Source organism: Salminus brasiliensis, chromosome 8, assembly GCF_030463535.1.
Source record: "Salminus brasiliensis chromosome 8, fSalBra1.hap2, whole genome shotgun sequence".
NCBI classification, from domain to species: domain Eukaryota; kingdom Metazoa; phylum Chordata; class Actinopteri; order Characiformes; family Bryconidae; genus Salminus; species Salminus brasiliensis.
The window spans coordinates 27398517-27419145 of NC_132885.1; the positions used below are offsets into that span (position 1 = coordinate 27398517).

Here is a 20629-nt window from a genome sequence, read left to right on the forward strand (position 1 = left end):
TTATAGGAGGAGCCTGTCTAATCTAAACCTCAGACATTTAGTTTGGTTTGCTCTTGATTGTTGAAGTGAGTGGTATTACCATGCCAAGATCCAAAGATCTCTCTGAAGTTGTAGAAATAAATGAGTTTGAGAAAGAATTTTAAAAGATCTCCAACTGCCTACAAGTTCAGCACTAAAGCAAACCTCAGAATGTGTAAAGAAGTCTCCAACTATCCTAAAATGTCATGATGGGACCTGCAGGTAGCTGTTGCCACAGCTGAAGTCGAAGTACCTTCAAGAAAGAGACCAAACAAGTGAATTCGACCTTTCCTCTCTAGAGAGGACACCCAGGTGCTTGTTCAATCTCTTGTCATTTAAAGGCTTGACTACCTCAACTCCCTTCTGGCTGGTCTTCATCTGTGCACCATCAGGCCCCAGCAATTGGTCCAGAATGCAGCGGCACGGGTCGTCTTCAGCGATTCTAAGTTCAACAATGTTTCTCCGTCACTGTGTTCCCTTCACTGGCTTCCTGTAGATGCTGCCTGCATCAGATTTAAAACCCTGACCCTGGCCTACAAAGCCAAGAATGGACCAGCCCCTCCGGACTTGATGGCAGTGGTCAAAAGCCGATCAGCACCAAGAGCCCTTCGAGCTTCAAGTACGGCTCGGCTTGATCCGCCATCCCTGGATCCACGGAAGACAAGCGTCCAGACTTTTTTTCTGTCTTGGTACCGAAGTGGTGGAACAAACGTCCCCCGAACGAGTATTAGGGTCTCCATACTGACTTCTGTGTTTAGTAGTATCTAAGCTTAGAGGGATCTATTGGATCCTAGTCTATATGAACTAGCTAATTATATTTTTAAGGTAAACAGGGAAGCACTTTTGTAGATCGCTCTGGATAAAAGCATCTGTTAATTGCCACAAACGTAAATGTAAATCTGGGTGAGATGTTTGTGTAACTGTGACGACATAGTAGTAATAACTACTCACTACTCATTCATTTCTGATGCTATTTCTTTCCCCATGCAAATAAATAGCTTTTACACAGCAGACTTTTTTAACTACAACAATCACTGTAAATTAAGCCACATTTCTTTCTCCTGATATTGTCGGTCAGCTCTGTTTCTCTCTGTAATTAGTTAAGATATGTGTGCGGGTGGGTGTGTATGTGTGTGTGAGTTTGAGAGCGAGAGAGAGCAATTAGAAGAAGAGATCAGTGGTGTCTCTATGATATCACTGCACAGGGTGGAGATGCCCTCTATTGTTCTGGACCTCTGGCAGCACTTCAAGCTGAGATGTAATAGTTTGAAGCGGTCAGGTGTGTGTGAGCGAGTGTGTTTCTGTGTGTGTGTGTGTGTTTCAGTACTATAACACAATGTTTGTACTGTGGGGGTTTGTTGACAGATGGTGAGGCTGCTCATGGCCGCAGTGGAACAGGCCAGGCTTTGTATCTGTCAGAGATGACGACTGTCTGCCTACTGCACAGCGGCAGCTACACCATCCACCTCGCACACTCTCACACACACTAACTTCAGCTCTGCCAGACACTGACCAGCCAGTTCACATGGTCACTCTGACAAACTTTTCTTTCTTTATTTTTCACCACTTCAACCTCAAATGAGTCCACAAAGTAGTTTCTTAGTGTAGTGTAAGACAAAGCATTCGTCTAAGAATTGATTACAATTTATTATATGTATGATTATAATGTATTTTTGCTTTATTTAGTGGGGGGGTCATTGTCCAGTGTTGGCAGCAGCAGCTTAAACTTGAAAACTGTGCTCTACTAATTAATACTACTGAAAATAATACATAGTAATTGCTGCCTTAAAGCAACATTATGTAGCATTTCTACCTTAAATAGTCTTAAAATCATTACCTTAAAATCGTTGCTACTCCAGACTTGACTAACTACTCTATATAACTCTGGTGGAGCTGCAGGACACCCGAGTCCAAAGATGTCTCAGAGGTTGTAGCTGTCTATGAGTCTGGGAAAGGATTTTAAAAGATCTCCAATTGCCAACATGGCCAGGTCAGGCCTTCCTAACCCATCCTACGTTTGGCCCTAAAGCAGACCTCTGAATGTGTAAAGAAGTCTCCAACTATCCTAAATGTCATGATGGGACCTACAGGTAGCTGTTTCCACAGGTCCACAAGCTTTTTTCACTTTCAGTGACATTTCTGTATCTCTCAGAGGTCCAGAAATGCACGTAAGCTTGTCCTTCTTGACTGTAGGGGGAGTCCGGGAGTGAGAAATACTAATTCCTGCCTAATGCTGCTTTAAAATAAAACCATGTTAATCTGTAGTACTTGTGGAATAATTAAATGTACTTTTATATATACTTTTAATATACTTTTGTCGTGATTGTAGCTCTGTACAGAATACACACAGAGCAGCCTTAACATTACTACAACCTGCCTAACATTGAGCAGGTCCCCCTTCTGTCACCACAACAGATCTGACCATTTGAGGCATAGACTCCACAAGGCCTCTGAAGAATCATTTAAGTCCTGAGTTTAAGGTAAGAGGTGGGACCTCTATGGATTGCCATGACCCTGTAGTCAGTTCACTGGTTGTGCTTTCCTGGAGCACTTTTGGTTAGGTACTGACAACTGCATATACTGGGAACACCCCACAAGACCTGTCTGCTGTTTTGGACATGCTCTGATCCAGTCGTCTGGCCATCACAATTTGGCCCTTGTCAAAGTGGCTCAGATCCTCATGCTCATTTTCCTGTTTTTAACACATCACCTTTAAGATCTGACTGTTCACTTGCTGCCTAATATATCCACCCCTTGACAGATGCCAGTGTAGATGAGGATAATCAGTGTTTTTAATTCACCTGTCAGTAGTGTTAATGTTTTGGCGGATCAGTGTATATTCATGTACTGCATTTTAAAATGTGATGAAGATGAGCATATAATAAGTAAGTGTAGTGATGATGCTATTCAAAAGCTGTGTCTTGTCAGCTTCAATAGCTTTTGTAAGAAGGATTCTGTGCTCTGTGCTCTGGTGCTGTATGTGTAATGTCTCTCGCTGTCTATTCTTATGCTGTTTATTCTGTTATGATCTGCTTATTCACTAAACTCTATTCCAGCAACGATCCTTTCTTTAATATTCATATACTGTCAGTCCACAATGAGCTAGAGTAAGCATCTGTGTGTGTATGTGTGTGTGTATTTCACACCTGTGTGAGCCCCTTGCTGTGCTACAAGCCTCCCTGCACAGAGACACAACACCAGTAAACACACATCAGTGTCCCTCAGCAGGAGAGGACAAACAGAGAGAGAGCGAGAGCGAGAAGGAGATAAAGAGAAAGAGCACAGAGAGCAGGTACCTACATCAGAGACAGATCATGGATGAGTACCGACATAAAAAGTCCTGGCTGCCCAGAGAGGAAAGACTGTGTGGTCACTGTAAGAAGGAGTGAGGCTGAGAGAGAGATACACTTCCTCCCTCACAACCCAATGTCAGTGTGTCACCTCCTGAGAGACAGTGTTATATATATATATATATATATATATATATATATATATACTTTACATGCATATATATATATATATACATATATTTATATATACACATATATATACATATACGCTTATTTGAATCGAATCTGAATCTTGAGCGAGAGAGAGAGAGTGAGAAAATGAGTTCAAGAATGAAAGAAAGTAGAGAAAGACAGACAGAAAGCAGAAAGTAGGAGACAAAGTGCATGTGAGAGTGTGTGTGTGTGTGAGTGGAAGAGAGAGTGATAGAAAGAGAAAGCATGAAAGACAAAGAGAGAGAGAGAAAGAGAGACATAATGAGAGAGAAGGGAAGCGGAAGATAGAGACAGAGTGAAAGAGAGAGAAAGAGACAGAGAGTGAGGTAGGTGTAATTATTAAATTAGAGTAGTGTTAACTGTACTGAAGACTGTATTATATATATTAATGAACATATTATGTTATATTAGTGTCACAACCAAGTGTGTTTGAAGTTCCTTTAGCTACTCGTGCGGTTTGGGGCAAGCGTGTGAAGATTAGGTGGTTGGTGGCGCAACAGATAACACCACTATCTGCCAGTGAGCTACCACACCATGCGGGAGACTGGGGTTCTCTTCTCGGTCTAGGTCACTATGCTGCGCTGCACTGCACCAATAAGAGTCCTTGGGCAAGACTCCTAACACTACATTGGCCCACTTCTGTAATATGAGTAACCTTGTAAGTTGCTCTGGATAAGAGCGTCAGCTAAGTCCCATAAATGTAAAAGTAAATTAGGTTGATCACAGTTGATCAGGGATAAGCTACAAATTAGATGTTTTTCAGCAAAAGTGCAGCACACATGTCCTGATTTTATTATTTTTTTTTACAAATCCATCGCTTTAAGGTTTATTTTTATCACCTCAGCTTCCAGCCTCTCACTTTATGCCAGTACGTCTAATCAGTCTTTCGCATTGAGTACTACCCATAAGTAACCACTGCACCACACAGCACTGCATGACACATCAAAAAAATGACGGTAATATCATATACTGCAGAATTTTAGTACATTGACAGTATCTCAAAGTGACGATGGTATTTCGAAATGACAACATATCTGATGTGTCAGTTTTCTGTTCTGTTTCATCTTAGTTCACAGCCAAATACGCTTATCCCCCCCATGTGCATTTAAAAGAGAGGGTGGGGCACACTGATTGGAGATGTCGTGCTCAGAAAACAGGTGGAGTGCTGAGTTCAAATGAAAGGGAAAGCAAGCAATCCTGGATGAACCAATCTATTAACAGTGCCTAAAAAAACAGTCCTTCGACCATTTTCTCCACTTTGTGCTCTGAGGTTAGAGAGCTGTATCCTCTAAACGTGTGGGATTTGAGCCTCAGTTGGAACATGGTCTGTGCCGTGGTCTTTAGTTTGCTAGCTAGCTAGCATATCCAAGGGTGCCTTTACACTTACCTTATTTGGTCCGAACAAAAATAGTAGGTGTAAAAGGTGTTGCAAACCATGGTCTGAACCAAAGGACCACAATTTGGTCAGACCAGAATGTATGTATGTAGAATAAATCTTACAGTCATGTCCTGCAGGACATGGCCAGACATACTGACCTTATGAAATTTCATATGGTAAGATATAAATAATTGTTAAATTACACACTGAAATTGACCAGTAACAGAGATTTCAAATGAACTCGCTCTCCATAAGTCTGTCCCCACTGTCTCTCTGACTCTCTTTCTCTCTCTGGTTGGGTCGGCTCCAACTCTCTGACGCTGTCTGACAGCATGCTAATATATGCAAATTAGCCTCCAGGCAAGCCAAGCAGCACCTGACCTGCAGAGACCAGGAGTGACCTGTGTGTGTGTGAGTGTAGTAGCATGTGTGGATTGGTGTGTGTGTCTATTGGGGGGGGAGTGACCATGCCCTTTTAACACAGTGCAGTTGGTAGCCCGCACCACCCGCTTTGCTGAGCGTTCTGCGTAAGGACATCGGGACGTTAACCATATTATACCACCTTCATCATCACGGTTGCATTGCAGAAGATATACGTGAAGGTCAAAAACTCGATAGCATTAAAAGCGTTGAGCTCCAGAAGCAGAAACATAACAATCAGAATGTCTACTACACTGTTCACGCTTGCTGTAGCACATTAAGAAGTCCATGTACAGCTACTTTTTGAAACCTAGGCTGATTGGTCCTCTGTCAAAAGCAACCCCCGCCCCTCCAAACAGAGCTGCAAAACAGGCCAGTTCCAAACCCCCAGAACTGTTAAGTAACAGTCTTGATTTTATTTATGCCCTTAAAATGTACATACCCTCAACCCACTAGCAAAACACTCTTAAGGCTCAATGCAATGGTTGCATTAGGAGAATATGGAAGCGTGGCTAAAAAGGCTAAGAGCTAATGCCACCGACTGGGTGAACCTAGCTAACTGCACACCCCACTGACTTGACACCTAGAGGATGCAGAGAGGACAGCAGCAGTGGGGATTTGCAGGTGTATGGAAGCGCACAGTCTCTAAGCTGGTTTATGCTGGTCTGGTTTGCAGTATTTAAAAAGGTTTTGTCTGGGCAGTGAGGATATTTAATAGTTAGCTTAAAAGTTATTGTGATTAATAACAATAATAATAGTGAAATATTGCACAGAAACACACCTGCACACTTGCTTAGTAACAGAAAGAAAGGGAAGTGTAGGCAACACAGTGTCCAGCAGTGAGCTACAATGCGTCTATGCATACTTGCAGAGCTGACTAGAAAGTGGATCCACATGGCTGCCAGATCAGGCAAAATCAAGAAGCCTGGATAGCAGACATAGTTTAGAGGGCCACAGTTGTAACCTTCTGCTTGCCTTTAATATTACTGGTTATTATTATTATTATTATTTATTAAAAATGTTAATTATGTTAAGTTTTACAGGTATAAGTGGCTATAACTAAAAACATATAGCTATTACCTATGAGCTATGAGCTATCATTACCTTGTCTGGTGCATGGCTGACTTTCTTTTAATTATTCATGAACGTCTGCAAGCTTTTGGGAAGACCCAGTGCATTATGGGAAATGATGTTTTTGCATGGCATGTCCCGTAGTTCTGCTCAGCAATAAAAAGGATAAAATTGACTTCTGACCACTGCAATTTTGGTAGAGCACAGCACTACCTGACAGGGGCATGTGCCTCTGTGAACTGGGTCTAATGACGCCCCTGGTGGATAGGTAAGGACGTTACATTTAACTATTCGAGAACAGCCAATATGTGCAGAGCATCAGATCCCCGGGACAGACTTTGGGAAGCCCTGATTGAGCAGTTACGAAAGTACCTGTATATAAAATATGATAAGATCCAGTGATTGATGAGCTGCATTTCTCTTAGTCGCTGTAAAAGTCAGTCATTGCTGGAGTTAATTAAAGCGATAACACTGGAGGTAATTCAGTCTACCATGTCTGCACAAATGTGCAGCCCCACCATAATTTGTTAAGCTGGGAGTAATTTACATCGTGGCCCAGTTTAAGAGGACATAGGCGTTTATGGATTCTGTGAAGCGTCGGGCTTTGACCCTGCCGGCTGGTTTTGGCATTCCAGCAGGCTGGAGAAGAGAAGGGCTGACCCTGCTTCTCCCTTCTTTTTTTCCTTCTATCAGTCTCTCTCTCTCTCTCTCTCTCTCTCTCTCTCTCTCTCTCTCTCTCTCTCTCTCCCTCGCTCCCTCCTACGACTGCCCTTGGGCCGCTGTGTCTTCAGGTTTGTGCTGGTCAGCACAACGTCTGTCTGCCTTCTGGCTGAGTTCTGCTGTCAGTACAACTCCAGAGGGTGTGTGTGTGTGTGTATATGTGTGTCTGTGTTGGGGTCTGGCATTGATGTCAGATTGCCCCAGAAGAGAGGAGAGGTGTGCATGTTTGGGGAGGGCTGGGGGAAGGTTGAAGTAAAGTGGCTCCAGTCCAGACCTTGTCTATAAATGACACACACACACACACACACACACACACACACACACACACACACACACACACACACACACACACAAACGGTTTGCCCTTCTCTGTCTCTGATCTGTGGCAGAGTGCACAGGGGAGAAGGAAGGGGGTAGGACAGCATCACTCACACTCGAAAGCCAACATGAAGCATACACACACACACACACACACACACACACATATACGTACATACATATACATATAAAGTTGTCTACATGCAGCCATTGCCAGTGTTATAACTGTGCACTAATGCTTTAGATAAAAGAGAAAGAGGTAATCGTGAAGATGCATTAATACATATATATTAAATTATCATTAAATATTGTCTATTTAATATTTCCGATACTTCTGCCTGTTCTATAGAGTGCAGAAATATACAGTGATGTGCAAAAGTCTTCTAAAGCATCTAAGAAAAATACAGTAGTGCAGTAAAAACAGCAGCAGCACATCCCATTTAACTGACTGATCAACTGATGTATCAAAGCAGATACTAGACAATAACTGATTTTTTTTTTTTTTTTAGATTAAACCAAATTCTAGAATAAGAGTTTCTTGTGAGCAGAAAATACCTTTTACATTTGAATTACCGGAGGCATCATTTGCAGTCTCGGGTGCCTTTTGCACAGGACTGTAATTTTTTCACATTTTAATGGGCTTGTAAATCCTTCCCATTGCTTTTAGACTGTAATGAAACGTTACATACATTTATTAAACTATAAAAAGCATTGATTATGCTCTACTTTTAATTTAGCAAATTGAAATATATTGTTGCTATCATACAAAACTTTGCATCTCCATTTTTGTCAGTCTTGCAGTTTGACAAAATCTAAGTATGGTTCTTACTGTCATTGTGTTAGAATTTTGTGATGAATGGACCATTAAAATGCTCCAGAATGACTTAACAAATAAAATCTTTTTACATTGACTTTCATTTCTAATAAAAAAGGTTTTTTTCTGTCTTTTTGTAAAGCTGTTTTATGTAGTTTTTATATATTTTATAGTTTTTGAGTGATGATGAGATTTAGATGTGTGTCATAATACATAAACATAAACACATATAAACATCTGTTTAAAAATGTCAATGTATGTACAGCTCTGGACAAAAAAATCTCTTTGTGTATGTCAGCAATATTACGCCAGATATTTCATCAAAGTTCCCTGAATTTGCAGTCTATGAATGGCATAAAGTCACCCAACAGCAATCTGAAAGACTAGTGGAGAGCCTGCCAGGACATGAGAGCTGTGATTGACAGTCAAGGTTATTTCATCATACTGATTTTTGACTGCTTTCAAAGTTGTTTAAATTTGAATAATAATGTCTTTGCATTGTAATTATTATAATCATTTATTTGCATTATTTGAGCTAGCTCCAGAAAAAATACAAAACCACCCTACATTATTAGTTTCTCTGGTTTTACTATTTATAGGCAATGTGTTTAGGAAAATTAACATTTGCATTGTATTTTTTAAACCATTGAAAGCATTTCCCTTAATTTCCAAATGAAAATATTGCTATTTGGAGCATTTATTTGCAGAAATGACAACTGCTCAAAAACAACTGCTCAGAAAATGCAATGAAATTATTATAATAATTGTAATGCAAAGAAGTTTTTTTAAATTATATATATATATATATATATATATATATATATATATATATATATATATATATATAGAGAGAGAGAGAGAGAGATAGAGAGATAGATAGATATAGATAGATAGATATATAGATATATTTTTTATTATATAAAAATATTATAGAAAACCAATGTTGTGGTTTTCTATTGTGTATTTCTATCTTAGTATTATAGATGAATTTGTGTGCATTGCTATAAGTGATCCAGATGACCAAAAAAGTAAATTAATAATACTGCCAAAACCAGTCATGGACTTCAGAAGATCAGTGACAGTCATGTATTTACTTCTACCAGTCCTTTCTACCAGAAGGTTGAAATTCTAATTGGCTTGATGCTTTAACCAGTTAAAGCTCCTCAGTAGAACATGTGACCCCTGTGATTGATTAGTCTGTACACACACACACACACACACACACTATTTACGATGCTCTTAAGTACTGTTATTGACCCTTTCTCCCGGAGCTGTTACTGATTGTATTTGCTTGCCTCTTACGGTGGAGTGAGATATCCATCTAACTCTGTGTGTGAAAACACTTGTAGAGAAGTGAGAAATTGCTCTCTCTGTCTCTCTCCAAACACTTTAAATGAGACGGACCTCTGGCCTCTCAGGAACTGACCAGGGCAAAACGTTCTGCTTTTGTAAAAAGAATAAGATGGACGTTGGACAATCAATCTGCTCCTTTTTTTTCTGGTGTGAAATACTTTAATACTACTTCTAAATCCGAGTAGTAATGAAGCTAACGTGTACAATCATGAATGATACATGATCCCACATAATGTGCCTTATGTAAAAAGTCCAGTTTAGGTAATTCCGTCTCCACTTCGCATTTCTAATTTTGAGACAGGGTATAAACTGTGTCTTGCTAATAGCTTCTAAACTCTCCGGAAAAAGGCAACAAACCTTTATTCGGGTGGTACCTTGCATGTCACTGGGGTAGTACCCTTAGAGGTTTGTTTTCAGTGCCTTGAATTAGGGAAAATATCTGCACCCTCTATTAGCTATTATTTATTAGGACAATTTATTTATTAGTCCCTTTCCATTTAAAAACAGCTGTGTTAATGTCTCTTTTGTTGTGTTTACTTATATAGTTATTATTCCACTTATTTCTTGTTACTTTTATATAATTTATTATAAAAATGATAGATGCTTATTTATTATTATTGATTGCGTTTACCTTTTTATTGGATCTTTGCTTGATTGTTAAAAACACAAGCCTCCTTTTGCATTGTGTTACAATTTGAGTACATGTTGTTTTATATTATTTTATTCTTTTTTTTTTATCACATTGTGTCAAAATGTCAATAGAAACAATCCAAAATGACATGGAAAGTTTTTCTGACAGAGAAGATTTTAGAATATTTTTCATATTTTAATATTATTAATAATATTATTTTTAAATTTTTAATATTACTCTAGTAAACTTACAGCAGCCTTATCTCTCTCTCTCTCTCTCATACTCTCTCCCTTTCCCTCTATCTCTGCAGGGTATCTACTCAAGCAGCACTAACTGTGAAAAACTAACCCGTCTAGCGGAGCACAAAGGCCAGCTCACCCTTGCTCTGTGTCTCCCACCACATACACAGACACACACACACACAAACACACACACACACACACACACAAACCCAGACTCCCCACGATGTGGCGGCGGGTTGACAAGCCTGTCTGCCAAACAACTCAATTAAGCAGAAAAGAGGAGGAAGAAAAGAGGAGGGAGAACAGAGGAGCAAGGGAAGGCGAGAGAAAGAGAGCGACCTGTTCGCTGTCAGCTGCACGGCCGGGGCGAGCGGGGCGAGCGGAGAGAAAAGAGAGAAGAGAAGGAGAAGAAAAGAGAGAAGAAGAATAGAGGCCCGGCTCTGTGATGTGTTAACTGGCATTTCTAACCCGAGGGCAAACTCTGGGAAAAAGGTCAAACTGAGAGCCAGCAGGTCATTACCACACTGACAGACACAACCGGGGACAGAAAGTGTGTTACTGAGTGTGTGTGTGTCTGTGTGTGTGTGTGTGTGTGTGTGTGTGTGTGTATGTGTTTGCTTATCTCTTCATGGTAGAGAGTGCAGACTCTGCTCAGAATAGCCATGAGAGGCTTGTGTATGTGTGTGTGTATGTGTGTGTGTGTGTGTTTGCACTTCTCTTCACTCGGTAGACAGTTTAAAGACTGCAACACTTTAGAGTTACTTCAGTGTTCTCTTAAAGATCATCCTAGACTCTAATAAATCACAAAGACGCAGGTTTGCTCTTATGTCTTTATATCAGATACTTTATAATATTTACTAAATATTATAGTATTTTATATTCAACCCTCAGAGGACATTGATTTGTCAGTACAGCACCGGCATAGTGCGACTATATAGTAGCAAAGGAGATGTTTTTATGATTTTAATGTAGTAAGAAGTGTGTATAGTCTTCATTTGCAGACGCCAAAAGGGGATGTGGTATACTGGTCTGTATAATAATTTATCATGCAAACTACGCTAGGAAGATGTCCTGGAAACTTGTTCAATGATGAATGTCTGCTATATGCTCTAAAATGATGTTTAATTTAGATGCATGAGGGCTTTAAGGAGAGAAATTTGAAACACCTTAATTTCTCATGTAACTAAATGTATAATTTGTTTAATCTCCATGTTGTCTTAGGCATTCTAAGGTATATATGAGCTACGGGGGGAGGGGGGGGTATTATAAAAACAGAAAAACACCAACGCTTTCCCTAGTTTCATCATTGCCAATTCCCACCTACCAACGCTGGAAGGGTGAAGGCTAGTATGTGCTTCCTTCTAACATGTAAAGCCTCAAAGAACTCTTGAACCCAAAAAGAAGGGTCCTTTTCCCATGGCCAGTTACACTGACTATATGAATATCTCAGCAAGCTGGGTCATAAAGGATGCGCATATATATGAGGAAAATAATAATAATTATTATTTATTTATTTTATTTTATTTTATTTATATTTTATACTTTTTCTCTAGTTTCATCATTGCCAATTTCCACCTACCAGCACTGGAAGGGTGAAGGCTCGTATGTGCTTCCTTCTAGCATGTAAAGCCTCAACCCATATTTTCAAGCCATAACTCCCCCTTGGACAGATCAACACGCTTCAGTTCTGTTACATCAGATAACAGAAGACCATGCTGGGCCAAAGGATATATCACTGTTGTCATGCTATAACCTTGTATCTCTGCTTTTACAGTTTTGATTTAAACATGATTTAAAACTGACAGTTGTCCTAGTCATCTTCTTAAGGTTTTTTAGATCCACTATATACATATAAATATATATAGTAAATCAACTAAGGACTATGTAAGCACTATCACGTATGTTATATTGATATTATGACATGTAAATTAGGCCTGATGATGTCATTTATAACAGATGTAGTGATTACATCATGGACACTTCTTTTAGTGTCCTGTAGGTTTAGGTCCTGTAAGCTGGGAAAAACCTTAATCAGTTCAAATGTCTTTACACATCCATGCACATTGTGTGTGTGTGTGTGTCTGTGAGAGGGAGGGTGAATGTTAGGGGTGGTAGCACAGTGCAGGGTTAATGGCACAGGTCATCACTAATCCCAGTAGAGTGAGTGTACTGGGTTGGGCTGGGCTGTAGAACAGTAGTCAAGAATTTAAGGGGTGTGCATAAGGTGGGTACTGGAGGTCTTAGTTAAAGAAATAAATAATAAGAGGGGTGGGAAGAGAACAGGCACAGCAGAACCCCTCCTGCACCCCCTCACTCCCTCACCATCCACCCACCCTCCCATTCACATGCTCAAATTTATTGCTCAGCATTTCCTTTCCCTGAGACTCCCCACGTTGAGCCCAAAGAACCACAGAAAAGACAGTGAGAGAGACAGAGTGTGAGAGAGGGAGAAAAAAAATTACACAGCTAATCCAGCTAATCTACAAAAACTTGTAAATTCACAGATTATTATTGGCGAGGATCCTCTCTGCAGCTCCTCTCACTATACAACATTTATCATGCTACCGCCTGAGACACAGGGGGTCACATACCTCATACCACTGACCCCAACCAGTACTCTTCATAGGTACATCTTTTAACTGAGGAACATTTTGAATACTTAAATGGTTCTTTGCGTAGCTGTACTGTGTTCTTTAATTTGTAACACTATTTGAACCTTTCAGTGCTGTATTGAACCCTTATTAAAAGGTTCTTTAAAGAACTATATACAAGATGTTTTTTTGTATATGTAGCACCATTTTAAGACCAGGCAAAGGACCATTTAAAAATCCATTGTGGTTGCATGTGGTTGTATATAGAACCACTGTCTTTACTAAAGAACCCTTGAACCCAAAAAAGAAGGGTCATTTTCCCAACCCATCGCTGGGTCGCAGAACACATGGCCAGTTACACTGACTATATGAATATCTCAGCAAGTTGGGTCATAAAGGTTACACAGATATATGGTCACTTTGACTCAGCACTGAGGGAAATTATTATTATTATTTATTATTTTATTTTATTTTATTTTATTTTCATTGATGAAATTCTGAAATACAATCAAACAATAATAACAGTGTTCAATTCAAATAAAATATTTCTTTTTTTCTTTGGCTGTTCTGGAATGATTGTTGTATCAAACATGTAAACAGAAGAAAAACAAAAAATGAACACCCAGTTATGACCCTTTAGAACGATCCCAGTAAATGGGAGGAAAGAACAATCCAGTAAGTTTTTAGACTGTGCATTATAGAATCCTTGTTTATTATTATTATTATTATTATTATTATTATTATCATTATTATTATTATTACTGGTCATGTAATGCTTTGGCAATATTGTATCCGACACAGTTATGATAATGAGTCATTGAAGTGAGAGAAAAGGTGAGAAGAGAAGTAAAGTGAAAAGAACTAAAGGGAATGAGAATAACAGAGAAGAAAAAACAGAGAAGTGGACAGAAGAGAAGAGGGGGAAAGGAGAGAGGGACAGAGAAGAGAGTAGGAGAGGGGGAGAGCAGAGAAGAGAAGAGAAGAGAAATGAGAGAAGGAAAGAAGAGAAGAGAAGAGAAGAGAAGAAGAAGAGAGATGAAGAGAAGAGAAGAGATGAGAAGAGAAGAGAGGAAAGGAGAAAAGAAAAGAAAGGAGAGAAAAGAATAGAAGAGAGATGAAGGGAAGAGAAGTAAAGTGAAAAGAACTAAAGAGAATGAGAATAACAGAGATGAAAAAAGAAGAGTAGAGAAGTGGACAGAAGAGAAGAGGGGGAAAGGAGAGAGGGGCAGAGAAGAGAGTAGGAGAGGGGAAGAGCAGAGAAGAGAAGAGAAGAGAAATGAGAGAAGGAAAGAAGAGAAGATAGGAGAAGAGAAGAGAAGAGAAGAGAAATGAGAGAAGGAAAGAAGAGAAGATAGGAGAAGAGAAGTGAGGGGAAAGAGAAGAGAAATGAGAGAAAAGAGAAGAGAAGAGAAGAGAAGAGAAGAGAAGAAATGAGAGAAATGAGAGAAAAGAGAAGAGAAGAGAAGAGAAGAGAAGAGAAGAGACGAGAAAAGAAGAGAAGAGAAGAGAAGAGAAGAAATGAGAGAAATGAGAGAAAAGAGAAGAGAAAAGAATAGAAGAGAGATGAAGGGAAGAGAAGGGAATATAAAAGAAGAGAAGAGAGGAAAGGAGAAGAGAAAAGAAAGGAGAGAAGAGAAGAGAAGAGAAGAGAAGAGAAGAGAAGAGAAGAGAAGAGAAGCGAAGAGAAGAGAAGAGAAGAGAAGAGAAGAGAAGAGAAGAAATGAGAGAAATGAGAGAAAAGAGAAGAGAAAAGAATAGAAGAGAGATGAAGGGAAGAGAAGGGAATATAAAAGAAGAGAAGAGAGGAAAGGAGAAGAGAAAAGAAAGGAGAGAAGAGAAGCGAAGAGAAGAGAAGAGAAGAGAAGAGAAGAGAAGAGAAGAGAACAGAAAGGGAAGAGAAGAGATTGTAGGAAGAGTAGAAGTGAACCAGTGGAAAAGCCTGATTTCTGCTTCCTCCCACTGAGCATAAAAGTACACCTATTTATTTACAGAAATGCCTTTACGTTAGGAGTGTTGCCTTCTCCTAAATGTGTGGGTGTGCTAGGCTGCGTGATATATCGATGACTCTCTCACACACAATAAGTCACTGAGAGGTTGGAGATTTAGCCAGAGCGAGGGGCTAAAGAAGACCCTGGGGAAAGAAGAAAATAAATCCTCAGCATTTGCAGAGGGGCTGAAAGGAGGAGTGGAACTCTTCTCACACTCGTCCTTTCACCAAGAGCCAAGGATGGATGGCCCTCAATCAGTCTTCAACCTATACTCACAACCTATACTCTGACACACACAGACACACAGAATGAAACCAAATTTTCATGGATATTTGAACTTATAAAGAGAAGATGTGAGTTAAGACCAGGATTTAGATGTATTCCACATATACATGCATACAAACAAACAAACACACATCCACATGCTGACCCCGGCTGCTGGTCGTATATCAGCGAGCTATGCAACGACACATTGGTATTTGGTGAGGAACAATGGGGCAGCCCTGTTCTCCTCTCTCCTGTTCTGTTGTTTCTTTTTGTTGAGCGCTGCTGATGAGTTAAAGCACAAGCACAAAAGAAAGAGAATAAGAGACAGAGAGAGAGAGAGGTAGAGATAGAAAGGGAGAGAGAGAGAGAAAGAGGGAGAAAGAGAGAGCAGCGCTGAGATGAATGAAAATAAAATTTAGTGAGGCAATCCTCTTCAACTTGAAGCATAAGACAGCTATATGTAAATACAAAGAATACTGAGTTAGTGTGTACGTGTGTGTCCGTGCAAGAAGTGGGGTTTCAAGTCGGGACGTCTTTGATCCTTCTCACTCCTTGGCCCAGCCCCCACCTCTCCTCCCTTCTCCTTTTCTTTCCTTGTAAGAAAATCAAGTTCTATTAGGCTTAATCTCACTTAATGGCATCTACCTCTCCCTTTGTCTCACCCGATGGGTAACAGACTCCTTTCAACCTGCTGCCCTCTTTCACTCGCCCGGCCAAGCTAATCCCCCTCTCACCGCCGGCCCAATTATTCCCACTATTTTATCATCATTATTATGATTATGATCGGCATTATCATTCACTAACCCTCAACCACCTCGTCCTGAAGCAGGGACTGCCTCTGCTCTCTTTCACCGCTGCCTTCTTTTCTATTTGGATTGAAAAGAGGCCTGCTCTTTAGCGCCAGGGGTGACGGACGTCAGAGTTTTGGGTGCTGAGTGCGGGGGTGGGAGGGGTGCCGTTTCTACTTTTGCAGGGCGAGCTCTTTTGATGGGAACACATTTTCTGGGCGTTTGAACGTATTGTGAGCAGAGCGTAATGAATATGCGGCACACCGGCCTGGCTAAACGGTCTTTTACCTCTGTGAGCGAGGGTTGGGGGACAGAGGGAGGGAGGGAGAGGTGGAGGAAGAGAAGGAGAGCAGAGCGAAGTAATTACAGAGACAGGTTTTGATGTCTGGGTTTGTTTGGGCCTTGTTGAATGGGAGTTTGAGGTGGGCTAAAGAAGCAAGCCCCGGGCTGAGAGAGACTGTTGCAGTATTGCCGTAAGCTGCACCTCCTTGTCGCATGGAGAGGCTTGGAGTAATTATTTCAGTCTGCTAGGGCTCACATTCACTTAGATGAAGAGCACACACACATGTGCACAGCACACACACACCCACACACATTCAAATGAGTGCAAAACCACAAAGAAAGGGGAATAAAGTTGGATGGAGGTGAACACTCACTCTGTTTCTTGAAGCACACATACATGCACAGACATACTTTTTCTTCACAAATGACCTTTATTTACTTTGCTTTGACTGATGAGGAAAATTAATTAAATTATTGAGGTCCATATAGGTAATAAAATGTGTTTATAATACATTAACAGTCAAATCCACCATTCTGGGCTTTTACAGGTGTTCAGAAGCAGGAATTCAAGCCTATTTCAGAACAACTTGCCTTATCTTTGCAATGCTGTTTTCCAAGCTTTGCTATTTTCATGTGGTGCTTCAATTCCCAACCATAAGTCATGGAGTTCCCCCATTTCAGCATGCTTAGGTCTGATGTTTTCTCCAAGAAACCTGGTTCAATGGATCAGCCAATTAACAATCACTAAAATACTAAAATGTCAAGTGTAGCAGTACTCCAGAACCAGGCCAAGGCAACATTGGGCTATATCAATTACATAGTAATAATTCTATAATATTTAGATCTAGAAATCACAACAACAAAAAAAAGAGCAAAAGGGGACAAAGAAAACAACAAACAAAGAGCAGCTGGTATTAATAACTGAAAAATAGTTGCTGATATAGATGCAGAAAAGTTCTCTCTCTCACTCTCGAATGTCATGGGCTTATTTTTGAAAGCGTGATGTAGGTGGGCCGTGCATCATTCTGGGTACCCTACACACCCCGCAGGGGCAGAGCGAGGTTCCTACCACCCCTGCTGAACTCCACGACTCCCCCAAGGTTGAGGGGTCATTCAGTGGCAACGGAGAACACTTTACTGCACCAAGCGGCTGGACCTCCGGCGGGGTTAGCAGAAGCTGCCCTGGACCTGTGAGAACCGGCCACCCTCCAGCGAGGAGCACGCGTGGTACTGTCCCGCCAACGCTCATCCCGATGCTGACCTCTCCCAGGAGTCGCCTCATTTCCTGGAGGGATGAGCCCAGCAGAAGAATGTAGTTACGTGCCAAAACCAGGGTGGAGATTTTTGAGAGACGACGGCCATTTGGAGGGGCTCCGTGGGGCAGATAAGGATGCTGTGGCCCCCCTCCTCCTGCTCCGGCAGATGGGGACGGGGAGGACGAGTAAGGTACCATCACTTCCCGAAGAGCATCCATGGCCAAATTGAGGTCCTGCATTCTCTTCCTCTCTCGGCTGTTGATCTTCCGCCGCAGCTCCTGCTGCTCCTCCAGGCTGAGCTCTCGCGGGAGTTTGGGGTGTCTCTGGAATCCTTGGAAACCCCCAACACCGAATGACGATCCTCCTGCTGCTGTGGCAGTGGTAGTCCTCACAGACCTGGGCATGAGCTGCTGGAAAGTTTCCTCGTTCTGCTCCCTGACCCTGAGACCAGACACAGGCTGCATGTTGCTGGGATGCACGAGCCTCAAAGCACAAACGGAAGCTTCCTCTATAAACCAAGGATGTTCTCACAAACGTCTTCTCATCCACAGACGATTTCACTTGGGTTCATCCCACAGTGGCTCAGCTCATTGGCTCATCAGGTCCATATCCATTCCTCCAGAAGCCAGAAGAAAAATAGCTGAATGGCAGAATCAGAAGGTGTATAAAAGAGGGTCTACTATGCTCAGAAGTTCCATTGGCAGCTAATGAGTCTGTCCTAGTCAGAGCATCTTCAAGCAGTTCTGTTCCATCAGACAGTGTCTCTGACTGGACCAGACTCAGACCATAGGGGAAGACGGGATGATCTAATGATCTAATGTTAAAATTCTCTCTCTCACACACTCTCTCCCTCTCTCTCCCACACTCTAACAGTCCCACTCTTTTCCTTCTTTACACTCTATCTATGAACCTGCCCCTCAGAGGAAGCTACAGAGAGAAAGAGAGATGGGTAGATAGTGAGAAATTGATGCCGTATTGGAAACAGGTGATGAAGGAAGTGAGGCTCCATTTTTCTTTGAATGAAAGGGAGCGGGGGGGTGGGACGGTCATAGCAAACGGTTATAGTAACCGGTGTTGTCTGACCAGTGAATGGCATCATGGCATTCACACACACACTCTTACAGAGACAGGAAAGAGAAACGGTACTAAAAGAGCAATCACCAAGCCAGGCACCTGCAGGGCAACAGAACACAACCTGCCAGTATTATGTGCATGTGTGTGTGCGTGTGAGTGTGTGTTGTCCTACGATCTGACCTATGAAAGCCAGCCTGTGATGGATTAGAGCTGGGATGTTTGTCAGCTGTGTGTGTTTCATTTGTATGTGTGTGTGTGTGTGAGAGAGAGAGATTGTGGGTGGGTGTAGGACTGTGTGCAGGGTTTAGTGAAAAGAAACAGAAACAGAAAGAAGGAGCGGGGAGAGGCCAGAAAAGGACACCTGCACTGCCCCACAGACAGAGAGCGAAGATGAAAAAGAGAGGCAAAGAAAGAACCTGGTGTCCACCGGCCCCCTCCTCCCACTCTCCCCATCCTTCCTTCCAGCTTGCGGGGGCTGAATGCGGGGGGGTGTGGTGCCGGGGAGGGGGATCACATCCGTACCCCTGCCCTCGGTGGGCCTTTATCACAAGGCTGGAGCGGGGCAGGGCACAGTGGAGCTGGGCAGGAGGATGAGGGCCGTCTTTGTGGGGGCCTGGGTGCACTCCGGCTGGGCCAAGCTGGCCAGGCTGCGGTTTGGCCTCTGGAGCTGCACCTGGAGCTTCAATCAGCTCATTCACACCCAGCCTGTTTCCTGTGGACTTCCATTAAACATTACAGCATGCCTGGTTGAGCAGGTCTCCGCTGGCCCAGGGGTCTTCCCTGTATCTCAAACAGACAAGTGTGTATACCAATGAAACCCCATACACACATTCAGCACTGATATTCTTCCCCACTATGTCCTATCAGTCAGGATTCCGACATAAAGGAAGGAAATGTGTAAAGGTGGTTATTCACCCTGACATTCACTTTACATTACATAATTGTTCAAATATTAATAAATAATTCATTATTTTATTGAGATAAGTAACTGCAATCTGCACTTTAATGTCAAATCAATTGTAGTAAAGTCACAACAATTAAAAAAACTTTTTATCAAATTAAAATCATAATAAAATACTCTTCAGGCACTTTCTTAGAAAGACCTGTCCACCTGCCAATTCATGCAATAATCTTATGCAATTATCAGTCAACCATGTGTCTGCATAAAATCTTCCAGATATGGGCCAACAGGTTCAGGTAAGGTTTACATTAACCATCAGAATTGGGGAAAATGTGACCTCAGTGACTTTGATCGTGGAACAGTCTTGAACATTTACCCAGAATGAGGCAATAAAGAAAAGGCATCCAGGGAGCAGCAGTTTTGCAGGTAAAAACACCCAGGCATGCAGAAATCAAATGATCTGAACAGAGAACATTACAAAGAAACCAGCGAAATGGTATAACTCAAACTTATACCTCAACCTAAACCTTAACCTTAACCTACTACACCGAAACCTAATTCTAACCTAAACATAGACTAAACTTGACCATAAACCCTTAACATAACTATGTGGCACCACTGTTTTCTCAATTCTTCTTCGAGTACATGTCAGACTGAGTTGTGTGTATTTGACTAAACAACACCATCAGTGGATGGGAGCTCAAAATGTGTACAAAATATTGGATAAAAGCTTCAAAATAACAAGATATGTACAAACATGCAAATATAAACTTTTGGGGCAGGCACTTTAGTGGTATATGTGTGAATTTTATGAGATTGTTGCAAAAGCAAATGTCATCTTAAACTGGTTTCATGAACAGTTCAGTGTTTTTCATTGGCCTTCCTGGTCCTGCTGAATCTAAACATCACCAAAACAGAGCCTTCCCAGCATTGTGAATGGGGCTAAAACAAGCAGCACACACTGCTGTAAAAATATCTGAAGAGGTAAGGATGAAATTTGTGAATATCCTGTGA

At 41.4% G+C, this 20629-nt stretch overlaps 1 protein-coding gene across 1 annotated transcript; it reads right to left on the reverse strand.

The window, feature by feature from the left end:
- Positions 1-16801: 16801 nt before the first annotated feature.
- Positions 16802-18600, reverse strand: olig1 (oligodendrocyte transcription factor 1). Its single transcript, XM_072685218.1, has one exon. The coding sequence runs from the start codon at positions 18102-18104 to the stop codon at positions 17370-17372; it is 735 nt and encodes a 244-aa protein (XP_072541319.1). The 5' UTR covers positions 18105-18600; the 3' UTR covers positions 16802-17369.
- Between the last annotated feature and the right edge of the window lie 2029 nt (positions 18601-20629).

What these genes read in the sequence shown, in the direction of transcription:
- olig1 (XM_072685218.1), bottom strand. Translation starts at nt 18,104, where the DNA reads ATGCAGCCTGTGTCTGGTCTCAGGGTCAGGGAGCAGAACGAGGAAACT.